Below are 22504 nucleotides of genomic sequence, written 5' to 3'. Positions count from 1 at the left end.
AAACGTTCTAACATCAAAAGCATTGCGAATTTGTTGATCAAAGCATGCATTATTGCCAAACGCTTCAGAGAGAGAGAAGAGTTATCTGCGAATCTATACGCTCTCGGTCAATAAGAAAAATCCATCAAGGTCTGTCGACCGACCACAGAGTGATTCCGCTACTTGCAGGGTGCTAGTAAATAGTACAACTGTCGCGAGTTATTTTCGCAAAGATAAATCGAACGAGCTCCAACAACTTAGGTTCGTTAGCTATACGGTCAGCACTGTAACAAGACGAAAAGCTGTTCATCGACTCTACAGTGAAGAAGAGACACGAGAAAATAACAACACCTTGCTTGATCGTCGATTCAAAGAATGTAGTACAAGGAGTATATAAATTTGTAGATTAGCATTAAAGGATAGAAAGACCAGAGTGAGAAAGTGTTATCGCGAGTGCAGTGTGTTTCAAGCCCACAAACCGCCACGTCCGAGATTGATCTGATAAGAAGCTGCAGACAGTGTTTGCGGTTGCGACGGTAACGGTTCAACTGTTTTTCAAGACCCAATATATAGTCGTTATCACCATATCACCGTTGTTGGGATTTCAGATATATCAACACAATACTTACCTCCAAAATAAGCAAAAAGATACTAGTTAGAAGTGCTACAGTGTGTATACTGTCACACAACTGACAAGTAAAAAAAAGCTATCGCTGCTCTGACGGTCCCTTCGAAACATTGTTAAAGAAATTAAAAGAGTAAACAAGAGGATAAGGTTAGAAAGCTCTGTTAAAGTGTGTCGCTCATGCGCTTCGTTCGCGTTTTGGTCGTATAAAAAAAAAAAAAAAACAAAAAAAAAAAAAAACACCACAGATAGGTATATATTGTATAGTAATATCGAAGCGTTTTCTCTCTCCCATCATCACCACCCGTCGACGACGATGGCTGTCCCTCTCCAGCCGCTCCTGGCGCTTCGTGGCACAACTGCGGTGCGGCTCCACTCCACTCGAACGCTCCTCCTCGCCTCCACCTGTTTTTCCACCTCCTCCTCCTCCTCTTCCTCCTTGTCGAGGTCGTCGTCAACGTTTCGCAAGTACAACAATCAACAGCAGTCGCTTGCTGCACCGGCATCGCAACATTTGGTCACCATCAGGCATTTCAGCGCGTCTTCTGCTGCCATGGCCAAAATAAAGGTGAGAGCTTTTTAAATGTCATCTCTGATTTTTTGTATACCTACATATATACTTTAGTCTGCCATCTGTCACCGTGGTAAATACAGATATCCATTAACCGGAGCATTTACCCATCCCCTTGGAAAATAAGATACCATCTTGCTCATGTATTTTTTTTTCCGGGGAAAAGTTTAAGTCGCCAGTATTTTTATTTTATTAGCCAACAAATAGTTAAATGATTTCATGTAAGCTTGCATTGGTCACGCGATCAGTTAGGCATATGAGACTGCACAGCACAAAGCGACTCTTCCAATAATGCAAAAAAAAAAAAGAGCCTCTCACTCCGAATCTCTTGAAAAGCACCCAAAAGACCCCCAGTCTGGCACTTGTGGCTTTAAACACCGTTTCGGAGTTCGTTGACTTCGAAAGGAGCGCGGATGCTTTTTTCTTTTTTTTCCTTGACCGCTGGGCATGACGTCACGCCATGGATACAAAAGCCGCTTGGGTGTGTTCCCCATACGAGTACATTGCATCCGTCAATGTTATTTTTCCATTATTTTTTGTCGTTTTATCGAGCACTTTATAAACCTTAGCATATTGGGTTCACTATACGAACTGTAAGTTATACGCGAACGTTAACCGGAGGCACGTCTGCTTCGAAATATGTTTATGAATGGCCTGATTGAAGAAATTTTCATCGGAGCGTGATTTGCAAAAAACCCACCAGCTCGTGTGATAATGATGTGGGTCGATGTGCACGCACGCGGGTGATTCTACGAAAAATCACTCGTTGTCAATAAGATTCCGAAAGAAGTGGCGTTAATACATAGAGATCCTAAATACACATACATATATGGAATACGTGACACATTTTGTGTGTATCGGTCGTTAAATACGTTGCAACGGTTTTTTTTGATTTCGGAAAACTCTTTCATCTTGTGCAATTCGCCACAATGATTTATAGACAATGACACGATTCTCTTGAAAAATTGGTGATTGCGTGTTTTTGATCTCCCACGTCGAATAACGACAAAGCGTATCATTTTATCATACGTTACTATAAATTAATTTTTTACCGATAACTGCTCTAAGACTACGTTGGTCAAAAATAATGCCCATGTAAAACTCGATAAACACAATTATCTAAATACTTTTAGGTCCCCTGAATCCCGAAAGAAAAACAATCGAAATTTGAAGAATAATTTCTTTTTTTTAATAAAAACATGTTTAACTAATCGCAAAAGTAATCACATTAATTTAGATCGGACGTATAGCGCGTCTAACATAACTACAGTATTTATAAGAATGTAGTGTTCTTTTATTCTAAGGAGGGTCATATCGCACTACATAATAATATATAATCAATTGATCATAGAATTGATTTAATCATCAAAATTTATTATTAAAACACTATCGAAAAAATCAAAAAGACTATCTTGTTCTTCATACGTTTGGTTAAAGGCCTCGTCGTAACTTACTATTTATTTAAAAACCGTTATTATCCCCAACTTGGAAACTTTTGAAACTGTTGGTAGCTTTTTATGTTTACGTCATCATTTCTTAATAACTTGCGAATGTGCAAGCAAAATTTCGTACGGAGACATCAAGACGTGAAATAATTTTTTAATCAATCTCATAAAATTGCGTTGTGCTGGGGTGGCATACTTAACAGCAGATAATGCTCTTTTTTTTATTCATGCACTTATCATTGGCCGATACCTAAATCATTGTTACTTGCTCACGTTTTGATTCATATCTTTTAATAACGGTCGATGACCGTTGTCGGTTTTTCGTGATACTAATCCGTTCCAAATCGTACGAGCTTTTTCGCATTACTTTTCAACCGCTGTGGTTCACCATTTTATGTAATTTTATTTCTTAAAGATAAGTAAAAATAAATAAAATTCACCTCATAAAAGAGCTTACATTGAAATTTCTGACTTATTGCTTTGTCGATCGAAAAGTGACTCGATAAAAAATTATTGAGAAATTCAGGCTGATTCCTAAAAATTATTTAATTGTTTCTCTGATTACTCACTTAAAAATTCATACGATTCATTCTGAAATTACCTATGGTTGTAGGTGTTTATAGCTGTCGTTACCTATGATTATAGGTATTTATTCATAGAAATATATTAACCGTAAATTTTTTACTGAGCAAGATGATTTTCAATTTATAAAATGTACGAGTCTCTTTTTCGGTGGCTGTTCCAATTGATTCCTTTTTTTGTTTTTTATTTATTTATTTTTTTTCACAAGATACCCTGTACGATTGAATCAACATATAGATTTTTATAGTTCTGCAATAAGTTACAATCAGAATTTCCAATAAATAAAACAATTAAAGAGCCATGTGTGGAGTTAATGTTTTTATTTCAATAAAAGAGATTGTCGACGTTTCGCCCCGCCCCACTTGTGTAGGTGCCTCAAACATTACCCACAATTTGCAATCGGCATCCAGCTCCCAATTGTTTCCATGATTTCTTGAGGTTTAGTGCATAAGCACACGATCAGTAAGAGCTAATTTAGGTATAACCGTAATGGTATAATCATAATTATATGACAGCTGACTTGAACTAGATTTTTATTGTTTGGACTTGAAAATGAGTAATATCACTGTTAAAAGACATTGGGAAATGTTATGACGTTCAATTTACTTAGAAATATAAATGATAATTTAACAAATAGCTTAGTAACGCATAATTTTTTTTTTTATGGAATCGTTTGTATAGTGTAAAAAAATCAGTTAGCGAGAAATTCTGACCTCGAACAAACTTCAATGAGAATGAATAAAAAGAATTGCCACGTGTAATTTGCAATATCTGAAAACGTGATCTCTATTTGAAAAATAACAAGTTGGTGTAGTATAAAAGCAAACACCGATATTTATATGTTAAGTTTATAGAAACATAGTTCCTAATAAAAATACAAAACAAATAAGTAAGCCACGGTAATTAAAAAAAAATCACTTGCACTATCGTCATTATACTACTATTACTATACCTATATTGCTATATTATAATATATACTTATGGGAATACTGCTATATTATTATAGTATACTTATGGGAATGTGCTTTATCATGATAAAGCCTTTATGTGCTGTAAGTACCATGCACGTGCACGTATGTATCGTATGATATATATGACCACTACGATATATAACTACGATATATATGTATGACTACTAGAGGAAAAATACTACAAGCGGTGTGGGAGAAATTAAGTTTTTTTTTCTTCGCAGTGGAAGATGTGTTAAACGCAAAAAGTTATTGGAATACATATTTTTAACATTACGAAAGTTGGTTTGCTACTCTTTGTTCATGAGACATACAATCGTTTATCAAGGCCGAAAACAGAACTTTAATCATACGGAATACACTTTAACCCCACATCGAGCTGTTTGTTTATTACCTCTGAGGGCTCTGAGCCTCTAAAGACTCTGAGCAGCAGCACAGCAGTATATAAAGTACAAAATAATATGGACGAAAGAGGCATGAGATTTTCTCCTCGCAACACCAAAAGTAACAAAAGTTGCTGTGTTTTGGGATGCAAGAGTTATGCCAAAAAAGATCCGACTGTACGATTTCACAGTGTGCCGAAAGCTGGTAAAGTGGAAGTAGAAATTACGAATAAAATGAACAACATAGAAAAAATCGATATAAGGAAAGTGTGGATGAAACGCCTGAAAATTAGTGACAGTTTCCGGCAGCCTTTAGTTTGTTCGTTACACTTCACTGAGAAAGATTATCGTTTAACTTGTAAGTAATTTTTTTTTAATTTTGAAATTGATAATCATGGTGATACATACATGAAAATAATCTAACTTCCAGATGAACAGCCTGCAAACAGATGTTTACATAAAACAGCAGTGCCTACCGTAAATTTACCCACTGATACGCCAAATAGTCTAAAAAAAAAAGAAAAAGAACTAGTTAGAGATGAAAGAACAAAAAACAGAGCCATAAAAAGAAAACTTTATATTGAAGAAATAAAGAAAAAATGTAAAACAGTACGTAGCAGTATTAATAATGCTATTGACTGTAATAACATTACCTGTGATATCGATGAAACAACAGTGCAAGGGGAGAATGATGAAACTTTAAATCCAGTGCAAGGGGAGAATGATGAAACTTTAGATCCAGTGCAAGTGGATATATCTATCAGTGAACCAAAAACTTTTAAAGACCAATGTGTTCAAGTGCAATTTGAAATACATAGTGATTTTATAAAAAGTGAAAAAGATTTAAATGCAATGACAGGATTAAGTACCTTCCATCATTTAGATTTTTTAGAAAGTGTCGTTAAAGAAGTACTTCCCAACATAGAGACCAGTTTACTCCAAAATTCAGCAGAACTATCCATCAAAGACAGAATAGTGTTGACATTTATTAAATTAAAGCAAAATGTATCGCATACTGTGATGAGTATTTTATTTAAAGTATATTGTGAAGCAACTTGCAAAAGAATATTTTTAAAAATGATCGATGTTTTAGCTGTTGGATTACAGTTTGCTATCCATTGGCCCAGCAAAGATGAAGTTATAAGAAACTTGCCTAATTGTTTTAAGGGCTTTGAAAGTGTAAGGGCTGTAATAGACGGGATAGAAATTGGTATTCAAAAATCTAAGAAAACATGCTGTCAGGTAGAAGCCTATTCTACATACAAATCAATGCACACTGTCAAATTCGTGACAGCTGTTTCACCTAGTGGTATTATAACTTTTGTAAGTGAAGCCTATCCAGGAAGAAGTTCCAACAAAGCTATATTTGAAAAGAGCAAATTGATAAATATGCTTGACCGCGATGATGGTCTCATGACTGATAAGGGATTTTTAATTGATGATATTTGTTTACTGCATGGCATTCAATTGATTAGACCTCCATTCTTGAGCAACGAAAAACAATTTTCCAGAGAAGAAGCTATACTAAATGCCAAAATTTCCAAAGCTCGTGTCCACATAGAAATATCTAATCAGCGTTTGAAAGCCTTCAAGATCTTAAGCACACGGTTACCATCGTATTTGGTCAGCAGAATAGATCAAATATTCACCATTGTATGTGCTATTGTTAATTTAGGTGCACCAATTCTAAAAGATGATACATTTATGTAAGAATGTGTGTACTGTAATAATAATTGTTTTTTGTACAATGAAAACACTATATAAAATTAATCATTTATTAATCATAATAAAACATTTAAAACAAATTTATTTTTCTTCTGGCTGATCTTTACATGTTTCTTTCTCGTTAAAACAAGTAAAATGTAACATATGACCATATACAAGTTTTACTTGAGACAAAACAGTTGATATGCATTTTTCATCATAGGAAATATTAATTATTAAAAAAAAACCATCAGACGCCGAATAAACGATAAAGTACGTAGAAGTAACGTTCAATACTGCCATACCCATTCGCACTTGACAATAGTATGGATGTCTTTGTTTGAAACTAACTTCGTCATTTTAACTGTAAAAAATTTGAGTTTGCCCATTATAAGTTCGACAGTTTTGATGTACTACTGTACTAGTACTGCTTGGTTTTGGTTTTACCAGCCCAACATGCACTCAAATTATCAACAGATGTTTTGGAAAGAAGTTTTATAACACTTGACTATTCTTGACATACAATCAATTAGATTATTTTTAATTCCTCGCTACTAATGTTTATTTCATTTTTTGAGATTGCAGCTCTAATGGGAAATCATTAGGAATTATTATTAATGGAATTGTCATTGAAAAGTAAATAAATGATAAGAGTGTAAATTATGATTTATTTAAAAAATCACCAGGTTTATATTCACCTGTCATAGCAATCTTAGTCTATATCGACGCCTCGTACAAAGTCTATCCTTATTCAGATTTTCAAATGTTAATTTAAATAAGAAAATGTGAATAAGGCTAGACTTCGTGCGAGGCGTCGATATTTATGTATGTATTTGTTTTAAAAGTCATGGAAATATAATTTATCTATAAAAAAATTAACAAAACATGAAACATAAAAATTATAAAATATGAGAAATGCTTGCTTGTATGTGCTAACTCAACGAACTTTGGCCTGGGTTAAACGAATTTATCATTTTTTGTAAATTATTTATTTGGGTTTCAGTTAAAGCTATTGAGTTAACACCCTTGTATGAGTCTTTGTAACATTTGATCTCACATATTGGAGTAGCCGTGAGTGGTTCCAGAGTTATTTTGGAGTTGAGTTCACTTGGATTGGGTGTCCCAGAGTTTGCCCAAGCGCATTTGGTGTCTGTGCTTGAAAAATCAGCCAATTTATCAACATCGTTTCTACAATCAAGAATAAAATAACATGCAGTGAGAAAACTGCATCACAAACAACGTTTAATGAACAAAGACAGTAATTATCATCACCGATTACAAAATAGCAAAACGGCTAAAACATGTTTGCATTTTTCACTTAAACCAGCCTCACAAGAACACGTAAAAGATGTAACAGAACCATCAATGTTAATATTTCCCCTAATTTCATGTGGTTTTTCATTTGCCGATGCGACTTGTCGACAATATGCTACTATGTCATAACCATTATCATTATGTGTTGTTAATGTACCACATTTGAGTAAATAGTCAGCATTCAACAGCTTTTCTCCCTCGACGAAATTTTTGCTGGCAATCGTACATTCTCCATATTTACAAATTTCAGCCAACATCAGCTTCATTGTATATGGTTATACGTGCTATACAACTTGTATTGGAGATGATGTTACACAACATAAACTTTTTTTAAACAGATTATGCAATCAATGATAAGTAAACACTGATCAACGTAACGTGCGTTTTAGAGTTTCTGCTCAGAGGTAAACAAACAGCTCGATGTAGGGTTAAGTGTATTCCACATCTCTTTAAAGTGCTGTTTTCGGCCTTAAAAAAGAGTAGGAAACCAACTTTCGTATTGTTAAATATGTAATCCAATAACTTCCACATTAACACATCTTCCACCACGAAGAAAAAAAAAAAACTTAATTTCTCCCACACCGCTTGTAGTATTTTTCCTCTAGTAGTCATATATATACACCGCAGTGGTCACATGGTACAGGCACATTAATTAATTCCCATAATGGGAATACTTAATAGTCGCGGTCACAATTCGTAGAAATCGCTATGATTTGAACAGCTGCGAAATTTTTGTCTGAATTGTTCTTTTCCTATGGATTTGTCGCATTCAAAAAAGTAATATCCTTTCCGTTTTCCGTTAAATTCTTCTGAAAAAAATTATTGTTAGGTATTTGATCTCCCGAAATTAAGTATTTTTAACCAACGAGTATTAATAAACTCTGATACAATTTTTTAAAACTTTTTTTTATTTTAGAACCATTTGCATTCTCCAGGGCTTAGTTTGCTTACGAAATTTTAATATGCACTTACTGTAACCGAAGCTACGAATTTCGAAGGTAACGCACAAGTTTGTGGTTTTTGCCATTTCCGACAAAACCACCACTAAAAATCAAGTCTTATCACGTTTGCCTTTTACCGCACGTATTTTTCATTGTAAAGTATTTTTTTCATGACTCAATATTTCAACATTACTTCAAAAAGGCAAAAGATAATATTTCGTGACGCTTCGTAATTTTGTTTTTTTGTTTTTTAAAGTTCACCGAATTCATTATATTTATTGGTTCGATATTACCTTTCCTCTTAGTCATAGACTATATTATAGGCGTGTGACTTTTTTTCAATTTATATTTATACTTTGCCCTACTGTCTATATCCATATAATATTCATATAATAATTACATATAATCACTATGTAATCGATACCGATTCCTGACGGATTCTTTATGGATTTCCACGTAGATTCATCAAGGATTCTGTATAAAATCCAAATAGATTCTGCATGGATCATTGGCTTATCCACCTGAAAATGTCTCCTATTCAATGTTTATTAATAAAAAATGACCGTATTGAGTAATCATCTGCATGATAACACGAATACAGACGGGTTCAAGTATACTTTGCATCAATGCACCATCATTTAGGTTTTCTATAAAAATTATTTTAACGATTTTTCAGTCTAAGGTAAAACGTCTGAATCCGTTTGCTTTTGTGTTGCCATACTGGTGATGGTAAAATCAACATGGGTCATAATTCTAAGTAATTCCTAGATATAAAAAATACCCTCGATGTGATGTAACATTCACCATAGAATTAAAGCAACTTTTCATCATCATCATCATCATCATAATAGGAAATATATTAATTGATACACGCGTAATATATTTACAGGCAGGACCGGTCGTCGACATCCTCGGCGACGAGATGACCCGAATAATATGGGACGACATCAAGAAGAAACTAATTTTTCCGTTCCTGGACGTTGAATTGCACACGTACGACCTCGGGATAGAAAACAGAGACGCCACGGAGGACAAGGTGACGGTTGAGTGCGCCGAGGCCATAAAAAAGTACAACGTCGGCATCAAGTGCGCGACAATAACTCCGGACGAGAACCGTGTCAAGGAATTCAAGCTGAAAAAAATGTGGAAGAGCCCGAATGGCACCATCCGCAACATCCTCGGTGGCACCGTGTTCCGCGAGGCCATCATATGCAAGAACGTCCCCCGCATGGTTCCCGGCTGGGAGAAGCCCATCATCATCGGTAGGCACGCCCACGCCGACCAGTACAAGGCCACGGACTTCCTGGTGCCCGGGCCCGGTAAGCTCGAGATAAGCTGGACCGGGACCAACGGCGAGAAAATCTCGCACGTGGTGAACGAGTTTAAGGGCCCGGGTATCGCCCAGGCCCAGTACAACACCGACGAGAGCATCCGCGACTTTGCCCACAGCTCCTTCAAGTACGCCCTCGCCAGGAAGTATCCGCTCTACCTCTCCACCAAGAACACGATACTCAAGCAGTACGACGGCCGCTTCAAGAACATCTTCGAGGAGATCTACGACACCGAGTACAAGAGCAAATTCGAGGCGATAGGCCAGTGGTACGAGCACCGGTTGATCGACGACATGGTCGCCTACTGCATGAAGTCCAATGGGGGCTACGTCTGGGCCTGCAAGAACTACGACGGTGACGTGCAGTCGGACTCGGTGGCTCAGGGGTATGGCTCTCTGGGCATGATGACCTCGGTGCTCATCTGCCCAGACGGTAAGACGGTCGAGGCCGAGGCTGCTCACGGCACCGTCACCCGCCACTACCGCATGCACCAGCAGGGCAAGGAGACCTCGACCAACTCGATCGCCTCGATCTTCGCTTGGACCCAGGGTCTGCTGCACAGGGCCAAGCTCGACGGGAACGAGCCTCTCAGGAACTTTGCCGACGGCCTCGAGAAAGCTTGCATCGGTACAGTCGAGTCCGGCTTCATGACCAAGGACCTCGTCCTCTGCATGAAGAAGCTCGAGGACATCAAGAGGACCGACTACTTGAATACGTTCGAGTTCATCGACAAAGTGGCCGAGAACCTCAAAAAGAGCCTCGGGGCGTGACTTTTCAGTCTCGAGAGCAAGGATTTCGTCGTCATGCAAGCCAAGTATTGAATAACGTGACCTCGAAACGAGCTGGTTGTCGCGAAGAAACGCACGAATGCTCGATGAGGTCAAAGGGAGTTTATATAATATGGTTAAAGTACATGATATAAATTTGATACATTGTCACGAGGATTTTTATTGGCGCTGAGGGACGTATTAAAGCCTTGGATGATAAACACAGTGAGTTTAGGAAACTGCCAGTGCATTTACGTTATAAAACGTTAGTCATCATGAAATTGAGCATTTTTAATATACACACAAATACTATATTTATTTAGATGTAAAAAAAGAATGTTTATGATATTAAAAAATTTTGTAATACGCATCTCGTGGAGTGTTTAATTGCGTTCTCTTTCATCAGTCTACCATCGATCACCATTCCTACTTAGATCCTTAATTTTTTTTGCATTGATAAATTCTTGTTTAGTACACCACTTTTTTTTTTTTTTTTTTTTTTTTTTTAATCAAAACAACTAAAATGCTGTAGGTTATAGTAATCTTTAAAAATGGTTTACAAATTTTTTTTATTGATATAAGTTTTAATACACATTTTCGGCTTCCTCGTAGTACAGAAAAATCTAATCCATAAAATATGCTAGAAACATGTTTTCTGAAGTCATGAGTCAAAGTACACTATACCCAGTACCCTGGTAAAAATTTCCGTCTACGGGTACGCACGTAACAAGGTTTATTATTTTCTTTTAAGATCCTTACAAACAGCTGGAAAAAAATTTAAGTTTTGATTTCAAATTTTTTCAAATTTTGATTTTTGGAAATCAATTTTTTTTCCTATGCACAAGTACTTTTCAGCATAACTTAAGTAGAAAAATCATAAAGAATGGCTGATTTTCTACAAAATAACGTACTTAGATAAGAAAAAAAAAAATATGTGTATAAAATTAGTTACATCATGATTCCTTTGACGGATTTTGATGAATCTTACATAATCAGCCGTACATATGCAACTGGACAACTTTGTCCTGATACAATTAATTTGCCACAGAGGTGCTGTGGAGCACCAAAGTATATCGTTAAATTTCAGGCAGTAAATTTTACATTACGCGCATAGTAATTTGTATTGATTTTATTCTTTTATGGATTTTTTCACTCGGCCGAGTTGCATGACAAGGAAAACTTTTTAATGGCTTATTTACAAATGAGTTTGTTAGTTTTATCTCGTTGGAAATTTCTATGGGATTTTTTTCTGGATGTCTAAAACTATCAGTGGGGGCTTCCACCCGAGGAAAGCCCCTGTGGCCAACTTAGCCCAATTGATAAAAAAATTTTTTTTTAATTCATTAGTTTTTATTGGGCACTATAAATTGGGAGTCGGTAAAGTAATCTAATTATAGCTTAAGTGAAAACGGATGTCGAGTTGCATTCACGCAAAGGTGGTCGGTGTTTTTACGGAAAGGATGAAAAATATCAATGTTCATCATTATCATATTGATATCACGAATTTTACAAACTTGAATAAATTTTTTAAAATAGTCTGAACTCGAAAGGTTAAAACAGGAGATCTAATCCTAAAAATTACAATCTAATAAAAAAAAAAAAAAAAAAAAAAAATCCCAATTTCAGATGAAAATGAAGGACTCGATCGAAGTGATGTCGGCAAAACAGCATTTCCTGCCATAACTGCAAGGTACGTACGTGCTCTTTGGCGCGGAGAGCACAAAACAAATGGGCCAGAGGAATTGGACCAAAGAGGGCCATTTTTTGTAAAGGGGGCTTGAGCATTGATCGCGAATCCCGATGCAGCCCTTAGCCAAGTTTCTTGCAGAATTTTCTGAAGATGAGGTCTGCATGTGTGTATTGCCCAAAATTCCCCTGAAGACTGGGCTGTCTTACATTTTCAAGAAGAAAAGTTGCGTTCAAATCTAATTTATTGTCGGTATGCTATTGGTAAATAGTTTTCAAACAATTTTTTCAAAACTGCAAATTAAAATTTTTTTCTTCTTCTATTTTCGAAAAGTTGTTAAAAAATACTTCAACTCCTCAGTATAGGTATTCACTATTTCTTTGTTTTATACTTTTAGTGTTTTTTTTTTTTTTTTTTTTTTTTTTAAGTATAAGAAGTGGTTAAAAATTGACCTGTGCCATTTTTTTCCAGTCTCCAAACCGTAAGTGAAAGCAAAAATTCTCTTCCATCATATTTTTCGAGATGGAAATTAAAAAAATCGTTGATTCACTCCCTGGCGTAACGCACCTACAGAAGTATATAATATAACTTAATGAAACAAACGTTGACCAGGTACTACCTGAACAATCGACCAGTTTCCCCCCACTCTCTACTATCGATCGAATGATTCAAAGACAATCAAAACTACCAACCGTTGACCAAACTTGGTGTTCATATTACTTCATTCAACCTCCATAATATTACCTGCTGAATCCCACTACTATAATAAATTATACTTACACCATCACCCTCGTAATAAAAGTAAACCAACTGTACAGCCACGTGTACGCCGGGGTCGCCCGGGGCAACGCCCCCGTACACAAACACCGTACCCACTGCAACCTCCCCCATTGGGTCAATTTCACAGGTGCACAAGCACCGCACCTCCCGGAGACGAAGCTTCGTTCTGAAAGCTCCAGCTGAAACCTCCGATGTTGCGACATCCGCTGCGAGTCTCTTCGAAGCTCGGCACCCGCGGGGTGAGTCCAAAGGAAGGATGACGCGGTGCTCCAGGGACGCCATTAGCCTGAAGAGTTCAGGTGAGCGCGGTTAGGGACGCTACACACCTGCACTTGAAAATTTCACCGCAACGGTGATGTTGACTCTTGGTTTGGGAATACATTACTTCAAGTATATACTCGGTTAATTGTGCAACATATATTATGTAGTGTTTCAAGGTATAATGTGGCCCGATAAACTACATATATTATAACCCCGCGTGTAATTGTCCATACGTGGAATTGGGTAATTGTCGTTACTACACTCAAAGATAGATTGTTATTCAAAAACGCTGAGCAATGTAGTGAGTAAAAGTTGCTCGGCATTTACGTAAATAAGTTACTGTCTTAATGTCTATACTTCGTGCACCTTCGCAACGAGCATTAAACTAAATCGAGATCCGTTAACTCTTTGTCGAATCCAATCAAATAATATAATATAGACATGCTGAAAAAGAATCGCGTCATTCTAATGGGGGGGGGGGGGGGATATGCATTTCAGTTTACAACCAGACAGGCCAGAGCTACACGAACCAGGTGTCGTTGCACCGGCGCATGTGCATGCACTTCCGGCGCGTGATACAGGCGAAATGCGTGGTTGACGCGCGCAATCCGAGGTTCACGCGGGTTCTGCAGAAACGCGCCGGTGGCTCGTGCGCCGCGAGATTGAGGTTCTCCGAAGACTGTTGCTGCCAATGCCCCTCCGAAGACACCATCGACAGGCTGGCTTACGACACCCACCACCATCCTTCCGTAACTATCATTATATTTACCAGTGTGCCTTTTTTCTCCCTACAACCTGAAACGGCCCAACTGTCGCTCACTCAAGCGAACGAAATGTTCCAATTATCGGTCGCTTTATATTTTCTTTTCATGCAGGCCAGCATAGATATATTTTACTTTCAATGAACAACAATCATGATTTTTGGTTGCCACCGACAACATTTCATTCGTGTTTCAAAAAATGTATATTAAGAAAAATGATCGATTATCGGGACATTCGCCTTAGTAGGTAAACGCTCAAAAACGTGTGTGGTGCCTTTGCCTTTCGACGAGTGGAAAACACACAGTATTCGCTTTCTCTTCAAATCCTCCGAATAATTTTTGATGGCCAACTCGGGTTGTCTGGGCATATACCAGTGTTCATGACACTCCGCACGAGAAGTTCACCGAGTATGGCCAAAAATATCGTATAGACAATTCGTGTGGGCGGTAATCATTGCACATCTGTTGCTAATTGTTTGCTAATTATACACTTCAGCTGAATCGGTGCACTTTAGGATCACCATGTTCCAATTCAGGAAACTTCTGCGAAACTAAAAGTAGATCGGAACCCGGCTGCTCGGCGTCAGATGATAATCAGCTAAAATTTTGCACATGATATTCACCCGATAATCTCATGATCAAAACCTGATTTTCAGCTGATTATCACCAGGTATAAATCAACTGAATATTGGGTAAACTCTGTTCAGTAAGGTGCAAGCAAAGCTCACCTGATATTCACCTGATTGTCATCAGTTTACTCATCAGGTGAGAATCAGGTGAATACCCAAGTCAAAATGTCGGATGACTATCATTTGACGCTTAGCAACCGGGAATTATAAGTTCGAGAAATCAAAGAGAGTAAAATTATGCAGGACATCGGCTTCGATCGGAACTCCGTCGCGCCCTTGGGTGGGTGTACATAATATTCATGGGCAATATATTGTGGACGTGTGAAAACTCTTCTAGGAAGTAATCCGAGCAGTTCGCCGCAGCAAAAGTACTTCCAAGGAGCGCGGGGGTAGCGAGTGTGAGCGGTGTTGTCAGCAGGTGTGCCCATGCGGCTCGGCAAAGCTAGGGTTCGACTGTTGCGGGGGCGCAGGGGTCAAGGGTCGCAGTAGCAGGCCCCGGAGTCGCCTCGATCGATCTTGCACCGAGTACTCGCCACAGCAGTGTTTCCGGTACAGGTGAGTGATTTTTTAAATGTTTTTCTAGAGGATGTAGCGCGGGATTTGTTAACTACAACTTCACCCTAAGCTATACGTATAGTGCTATCGATTGATACATACATTTTTATTAAGAAAACTGAAAAAAAAAAAAAAAATGTTCTCGCGATTTTCAACTATACGTATTACTCAGCTGTTACTGCATTATTTTCAACTCACCTGATCTCAATTTTTAGCTTAAGATGTGCACTTTCAGATTAAAAAAAAAAAGCATTCATAACAATCTGCAGCTTGTCATCCGCGGTATTATTGAGTAACTTACTCTCTTTCCAGGTAAATCGAGTCAATTTAGTGCAATCTAATTATTTTCAATATTTTTATCAAAAAAATTTTTTTTTTTTTGTCATTCTTGTATCATTTTTAGTAAAAAAATTCTCTTGGGATGTTTTAATGTGTTCTGGGTAAATAAAAGAGTTTTTTTACTCTTCGTGTACAGGCTGTAAGCAATAAATAAATTAAATGAGTGTTAGTTATACATTTTTTCATAATTTTTCAATGGTAACTATTCAAGTATCGGTAATTTTAGTGTAACTTAACGCTCATTTTAGAGCGAAGATATACGTACTTGACTAATAAAGTATCGAGAGTACTACCGTTAATGGTTTCAACATATAAAGGAACGCATTTTGAGTAAAATGTATTTACTTGGATATTAACTGAAAAAAAAAGTTATGAAAATCGTTATGCTATTACTGTAAACTAATAAAATTTAGTTACCTTGTCACATTTTACTGTGCCAAACAGAGCGTTTTATCGCTAAACGTACAAATAAAAGTTTTGACCAGAGTAGTGAAAAATCTGTAGCAACAAGCAAAAACTCTCTAGATGATGAAGTATAACATCAGTTTACACTGTTGGTACGCATGAATGTTTCTTTAAACTTTAAATTGATCATCGAAAAAGATACAGTAGTACTCGTATATTAAATTTGTCGTGATCACGGTGTATGGCAGGGGATTCCCAACAAAAAATGCCATTCCGTGGAACGATACCGCCGGAACTCCCGTGAAGTTTCACTCTAACGGTTTCCTCGAACATACCAGACTCACGTGACTCTTTCGCAGCACTTTTCAAAAGCGACAAATCACCACCTACCAAAGGAGCCCCGAGACAAAAAAAAAAATCATTTGATCAAACCCCATCTCTCTAGGAAGTCCAACAGCTGCACGAGAAACGGGGACGCCGTTGGCCGTTCACCCAGTCTGCAGCGCTGCCCGGGCCCACTGCGTAGGTCATCCAGTTTCGAGGACGCGGCGGACACTTTTCGGGACTTGGCCGAGCGCAAGAGCGACGAGGTGCGCTACGCCAAGTTCATCTACGACCTCACGCAAGAAATCGTCCGCAAAGGCCTGTACACCGACCGGGAGCTCAACGAGGTTTTCCAGAAACACCTCGACAACAACTCGCAAAGTCTCAACAAGGTATATAATATGCAGTGTGTACATGTAGGCTTTCTTTGGGATAACGTAACGCGTACGTGATTCGTAAACTTACTACAACAATCCGACATTTAGCGTTTGCTATAGTACATCGGGATGTTCGATTTCTTCCAACGCCCAGCGTTGTAAAATTACGAAAATTTCTAACTGTATCGAGTTCGGCTCTACGAAGCCATTGTATTCTGGTGAGGGACAAATACACTATTCAACACCAGCCCCACGACTATACGAAATAACAACAAAAGTAGATGATGCATCCGCACTTTTTTTTCTCCAACCGAAAAATTTGAGATGGAACAGAGATTAACCATCGCAATACTACTTTATTTCTATGGATCACAATTTTGGTTTTTCAAAAAACGACTGTTAAGCAAATTGAAACCATCAAACCCACAACTACCAACGAAATTTGAGCCTATTTGGGTAATAATTATATGAGTTAGTCGAAGAACTTGATAACGTACATAACAAAGTGACGTTGCAAGAGTATATATGGGTCATTCGATGAAAGATGGAATGTTTCAAAAGCTGAACTAGGACAAATACTGAAATGGGATTTTTGATTTTTCTAATATTTTCCTTCAGTTGTTAGTCACCAAAACAAGTAATGATTTTTGAACTGAAAAAGAATTTTCCCATGCTAACGTAATTTTACGAAGATACATGACATTCGCCGGCGTTCCCGGCTACTCGAGTTTTTATTTTGGGGATACTGACTTTAACGAGTTTGCGAGCCCATAGCATCGGCCAATGGTTAGGGAAAAATTGGAGTGATTGCAATAAACTGAATATTTATTAAATACAAAACATTTGATTTGAAACTTTAAAATTTAATTGCGTGCATTTCTTAAAGCATTTTCCGTGGAAATTTAGCGGATTTCGATCCTGCAACCATTCAAGTCTTGGATACAATTTTTTTTTTTAATTCACTCAAATGTACGAAAACATTGTGAACGTTGATAACTTTGGGATTCTATGCAACAGAAAAAACAAAAAAATCCCCGTTTTGCTTGCAGGCGTCGTCGAAACTTGAAATTTTCGAGCGAGACAAGAGCCCGTAACGCTCTAATTTATCCCTTTTTGTTTTCCCGTGTCTCTAACTAAAAAGCAACAATTTTTTATGATGTACAGCAATTCTGTTGTACCTTCAGCAGAAAGCATCCCCTGATTATTTGACCCGACCAACCTGGTGGAAATAAAAATTTGTTCTTGTATTCTTCCCCATTGAGTAAAGCTGATAAAATTTTGGTAGGTATATATATAAGTACGCTCACAAACACCCCTCGAATTTCCAGCGAAAGATGCTCTATGAAATTTACCAATTGAAAATCTCGCTGGGCATGTCCGACGACACGGAGGACGAGGAGGAGGACGAATTAGAGGCCGATCTGGTTTACGCGGAGAGATTCTCAAAGCTGCGGGTCCCGAAGCCACCGACGCCCCCAAAGGTCCTCAACGAGAACAAGGTCATCGAGAGACTCGAGACGTACGGTGGCCAACAGCAGCACAGAAACGAGACTAGCGGCAGTGGGGCCTCGTCACCGGCTGGTTGCACCAGAAACGTCGTACTGGTGGATCCCAATCCCGAGCTACTTGTCACGGAAACCGACGTACTTACCACCCTCGCCGACGAGTGCGTTGATCCCGAGCAGATACAGAGGATCTATCAAAACCTCTGCAGGAGGAGCAAGGACGCTGCCACGCTTTCTAAGCCTGTACGTTTCTTACCTCTTTTCGTAGATTTTTTTTTTTTTTTTTTTTTTTTTTTTTTTTTTTTTTTTTCTGTCTGCAGGTACAGCATATTTACATTGCTCGCGAGGGTATAGTGGTTGTTTTACGACATATATTGTGATGTCCAAAGCCGGATGGGTAAAAAAAAGTTGAGCTTCTTGCTTATCAAAAAATTGAACTTGTGGAAAAAATTTTTTTTTTTTTTTTTAAATATACATTTACTTGGTATTTGCTCCGAGCAGAGATCGCGCCCCCTCTAGCCAAAACCAGGCAAAAACTCTTGGATGTAAATAAACGGCTTAGAGCTTGCACTTGGTAGGTATAGGCTGGAGAGAAAACGATCCATTCTGCTGTTTTCTTTAGCCAATCACAAGCAGCTATATACGCACGTACATATATGCTCTAAGCCGTTTGTTTACATCCAAGAATTTTTGCTTGGTTTTGGCTAGAGAGGGCGCGATCTCTGCGTCGGCTCGGAGCGAATACCCGTACGCAAAGTGACGATTTCACGTACGTAACTATAAATGTATAGGACAGAGTGAACTTTGCACTGCACACTTGATGCGCAACCGGTGCGAGTGGCATGAAAGTTTTCTTAGTTTGAAACTCTCGCAACAGGAGAAATATACGGTAAATTAATTTCACGAGAAACGATTAATCTAAAGGACAAAATTACCTGACTTTGATCCAGATGCACGTGGGAGCCGATGGAACGTCCTCGCCTAGTCTGAAACGAGCCGACAGGTTTAGCAGCGCGTCGTCCCTCGACAAAGCGTACATGAAGGAAAGACTGCGGGGCATCCTTCGCAAGGAGAGCACGGACTTTGCCATGAAATCGCTCTCCCCGGAGCTGATCCGTCGCCAATACGCTTACCTGAGCTTCCAGCAGAGGGAAGCACTGGAGAAGTGCGAAAAGTGGCGGCTGGGCTTGTGCGACTGTGATGGACAGTGAGCATCATTATTGTTATCAATGAGTTTGAAGCTAACGGCCAATTCGCGTAAAGCAGCGGTGCTCAACTTAAAAAAAATTTCATGTTCTAACTCTGCATTGACCCGTTTATTAATCACATAAGCCATATAATTCAACAAGCATCACCGTTTTAACTGAATCGTCCACTAGCTTCGGACTCATTTGTTATTATTTCTCAGCATGACGGCTTCGTCGTCGAACAAATACATATTGATGATAATTATATCACCCACAGGCCCTGTAAAAAACACGTGCAAGTTCTGGAAAAGGACAAAAAATCGAGCGCCCCGAAAGTCGCGTCCGACGAGGTGAAAGACAATAAGCCGCAAAAGAGGGACGTTGGTGTCGTTTTGAACAAAGACCAGAAACTCGAAAGGAATAGGAATTTGAAGAGCGCTGCCGCGGTACCAGCGCCCAAGACGACGAGGCCATCAACTGCTTCGTCACGGTCCGGAAGTTCGATTATGACGTCTAGGCGAGGAGCTAGGAGGAGCTCGGTAGAGCCACCAAAGCGGGTAGTTAGGGGATCCGTGGAGTCGGTGAAAAAAGGAATGAGGACATCTATAGAGTCGCTGCAGAAGGAGGTTAGGGAACCAGAGATAAAGGAAGTGTCCAGCCGTGAACCGTCTCCAGATCGGTCTGGTGCGGTGTTGAAGATCGTTATGGGTGAGTATTGGTTTTTATCGTTATGCTCAACTATTTGGTTGGACGTTGATTTGAGAATCGTCAGAAACTGTAGTGATATACTGTTTGTTCAGGGAATGAAGTATAATGTATTTTGTGAATTGATTTCTGAACGGTTTTTGCTGATCTGATATGTACCGAAATAGGCTTTTTTTAATGACTTATTTACAATGATATAGTTAGAAAAGCAAGATATTGAAATTAAATTAAGCAAATACATTGATTATCAATTTAACAGTCCTATACCAAAACCGTTGGCGTGTTAATACTTATCCCTGCTACAACTAATCAATAATTAAAACAGTTTTTTAATTGATTATTACAATTTTTGCACGCATCTATAGTATTATCGGTCTATAATCATCGACTGACTTATTGTGCAGGGAAAAATGGGGCGAAATCATAGAAATTTTTTCCATTAATACGAGTTAAAAGTAAGATCTTCGACGCGTTTTTATGTGTTGCCCATATTAAACCTTGTCATCTCGTACATACATGGAGTACTATACGAAGAATTGTTTTGAAACTTCAATGGATTAATAACCATAACTGAATAAGATCTTGGTCAAAATTTTAGGAGAATCTGAACTCGATGTCTTAAAAAATTACTGGAAAAAAAACCATCATCCCCTTCTTGAATTTATGTAAATTCAGTCTCTCTAAACTAAAAATCAAGAGCCCGTAATCTTATGTATATTTTTGAAACGTTTGGGTGCGTTAAAACATAGCTGTTTTGTATGTGATATAAGTGCAATGGCGAAGTTTAATAAGAAAGCCGTCGAAAAAATTTTCTCCAGCGGGGCCCAAAATGTTGTAACTTATTGTGGTCACGAGCAATACAAAAAAAAATATGTTGACAATTAAAAACCCATTTCAAATGTATGTCCATACCGTCCTTGAAATATGCCGGTTTTCGTACACATACCTGATCTCAACAAAAATCTTGTTGTACAGAAGAGAAGCCTCCACTGCAGCGCGAAGAGCCCGAAGAGGAGGTCAAAATCAAATCTGTATCCCTACAAAACTCCACGCCGTCATCGGACGACCCCGATGAGATCGAGGAGGAGATCGAAACCAAAGCCGAATCCCTGAAAAATCCCGCGCCAGCGTCGGACGATCACGAGGATATCGACGAGGAGATCGAAACGGAGGCAGAGGAGGCGCCTGCCTCTCGACCCGGAACACCCGATGGGGACTCGTCAACCGAGACGGAAAAATCGGACGACGACAACGAAAAAGACCTCCCGACGGTCAAGGAAGAATCGGAGACCAGAGGCGACGACGACGACAGCTCGGACACCGTGAATTACTCCAAGAACGCGTACTCGGACAGCAGCAGCACCACTACTAGTAGCAATAGTAGCGCGGAGGAGGACGAGGAGGAGCGGACGAGCGTCAAGACCCCTGAATCGACGTCGTCCTCGCGGCCTGCCGCTAACAAGTCCGAGGAGGTGCGATCGCGCGCGTGAATCGTATACGATCAGTCCGATATCGATTTCCGTCCCGAAAGCAGGTGTCGAACCGGCGGTACTCGACGGTGACCGAACTTTACGCGCGAGTAGCCAATGCTCAGCAGCAGCAGCAACAGCAACAGCTACAGGAGCAGCATCAGATCTGGCAGGTGAGCCGAGGTAGTTCGGACTCGGTGTCCTCGGGCTCGGAGGTCCCAGGGTACGCGCGCTCGGAGGACGCTTCGAGGAGGAGGCGGCCGACTCGCAGGAGGACCAGTTCCGGGGCTAGCGGCCTCAAGGTCGTCGACTCGTGGAACAAGTCGCTCTCCGAGATAACGAGCGGCTTCTACAGGAAGAGCGAGTCCAGGCACTGCGAGTCCAAGTGCCGGGCTGGATCATTGACCGGTAGTTGCGCGGAGAACTGCCGGTTCGCCAAGACCAACTGTAGAAACTTGTCGAATCCTACGCATTGCCTGCTCACGGTGGGTGAGAATTCGGAGAGCAGCGCGTCCACCGACAGCTCGTGATTTTTTTATTTTCCAACCGACTGAACTTTCTTTCTTTTTCTTTTAAACCTTTGGATACACGTTTGGGCTTCAATTTTATGCGGGCTTACACAATTTTACAAAAGTTTAACTGTGCATCCGATTCCTTGGTGGGATAAGTCTCTCGTTTTGGTGGAGCGCTCCGAAATAACGACAGTTCACTTCAATTTTGCAGTAAAACTATGAATGTTTATTCCAGCGAAGTTTAATTCGACGGCAGCGACATCGACTATATATTATTTCGACAGCCAATCACGGAGCAGTATAAGTAGAAAGTCAAAGCGAACTGCCTTGTGATTGGCTGTCGAAATAATGAATCGTCGTTGTACTTTGCTGTCGCTGTCGTCGAAATACGTGTCACT

The 22504-nt window shown here is 39.1% G+C and overlaps 4 protein-coding genes across 4 annotated transcripts; 3 read left to right on the top strand and 1 right to left on the bottom strand.

Moving 5' to 3' along the window:
• Positions 1-118: 118 nt before the first annotated feature.
• Idh (isocitrate dehydrogenase [NADP] cytoplasmic) lies at positions 119-10962 on the top strand. The gene is made up of 2 exons (XM_014350949.2): positions 119-1172; positions 9402-10962. The coding sequence occupies exons 1-2, from the start codon at positions 921-923 to the stop codon at positions 10611-10613; spliced, it is 1464 nt and encodes a 487-aa protein (XP_014206435.2). The 5' UTR covers positions 119-920; the 3' UTR covers positions 10614-10962.
• Positions 4401-5764, top strand: LOC149374886 (uncharacterized). Its single transcript, XM_089591289.1, has 3 exons — positions 4401-4911; positions 4984-5558; positions 5647-5764. Exons 1-3 carry the CDS (start codon positions 4632-4634, stop codon positions 5695-5697), a joined length of 906 nt encoding a protein of 301 aa, XP_089447415.1. The 5' UTR covers positions 4401-4631; the 3' UTR covers positions 5698-5764.
• LOC106637964 (uncharacterized) lies at positions 7023-8161 on the bottom strand. The gene is made up of 2 exons (XM_014350951.2): positions 7530-8161; positions 7023-7445 (listed from the first exon to the last, which is right to left on the bottom strand). The coding sequence occupies exons 1-2, from the start codon at positions 7835-7837 to the stop codon at positions 7190-7192; spliced, it is 564 nt and encodes a 187-aa protein (XP_014206437.2). The 5' UTR covers positions 7838-8161; the 3' UTR covers positions 7023-7189.
• Positions 10963-13333: 2371 nt separating the features above from the next.
• Positions 13334-22130, top strand: LOC106637955 (uncharacterized). The gene is made up of 9 exons (XM_089590706.1): positions 13334-13376; positions 13837-14087; positions 15066-15283; positions 16473-16743; positions 18057-18476; positions 19184-19440; positions 19698-20128; positions 21101-21597; positions 21660-22130. The coding sequence occupies exons 1-9, from the start codon at positions 13334-13336 to the stop codon at positions 22122-22124; spliced, it is 2853 nt and encodes a 950-aa protein (XP_089446832.1). The 3' UTR covers positions 22125-22130.
• Positions 22131-22504: the final 374 nt, after the last annotated feature.

The sequence above is a fragment of the Copidosoma floridanum genome, unplaced genomic scaffold (assembly GCF_036245765.1).
Source record: "Copidosoma floridanum isolate Cflo_tuat_1 unplaced genomic scaffold, Cflo_Japanese_pri ptg000013l, whole genome shotgun sequence".
NCBI lineage: Eukaryota > Metazoa > Arthropoda > Insecta > Hymenoptera > Encyrtidae > Copidosoma > Copidosoma floridanum.
The sequence above is the reverse complement of the archived record's forward strand: the minus strand, read 5'-3'. Positions and strand labels throughout refer to the sequence as shown.

What these genes read in the sequence shown, in the direction of transcription:
- LOC149374886 (XM_089591289.1), top strand. Translation starts at nt 4,632, where the DNA reads ATGGACGAAAGAGGCATGAGATTTTCTCCTCGCAACACCAAAAGTAAC. An exon ending in GAAAGATTATCGTTTAACTT is followed by an intron (nt 4,912 to 4,983) that starts GTAAGTAATTTT and finishes TCTAACTTCCAG; the next exon opens with ATGAACAGCCTGCAAACAGA. An exon ending in TTATTAAATTAAAGCAAAAT is followed by an intron (nt 5,559 to 5,646) that starts GTATCGCATACT and finishes TCGATGTTTTAG; the next exon opens with CTGTTGGATTACAGTTTGCT.
- LOC106637964 (XM_014350951.2), bottom strand. Translation starts at nt 7,837, where the DNA reads ATGAAGCTGATGTTGGCTGAAATTTGTAAATATGGAGAATGTACGATT. An exon ending in GTTTTGCTATTTTGTAATCG is followed by an intron (nt 7,446 to 7,529) that starts GTGATGATAATT and finishes TCTTGATTGTAG; the next exon opens with AAACGATGTTGATAAATTGG.
- Idh (XM_014350949.2), top strand. Translation starts at nt 921, where the DNA reads ATGGCTGTCCCTCTCCAGCCGCTCCTGGCGCTTCGTGGCACAACTGCG. An exon ending in CTGCCATGGCCAAAATAAAG is followed by an intron (nt 1,173 to 9,401) that starts GTGAGAGCTTTT and finishes ATATATTTACAG; the next exon opens with GCAGGACCGGTCGTCGACAT.
- LOC106637955 (XM_089590706.1), top strand. Translation starts at nt 13,334, where the DNA reads ATGACGCGGTGCTCCAGGGACGCCATTAGCCTGAAGAGTTCAG. An exon ending in ACACCCACCACCATCCTTCC is followed by an intron (nt 14,088 to 15,065) that starts GTAACTATCATT and finishes AAACTCTTCTAG; the next exon opens with GAAGTAATCCGAGCAGTTCG. An exon ending in CAGCAGTGTTTCCGGTACAG is followed by an intron (nt 15,284 to 16,472) that starts GTGAGTGATTTT and finishes CCATCTCTCTAG; the next exon opens with GAAGTCCAACAGCTGCACGA.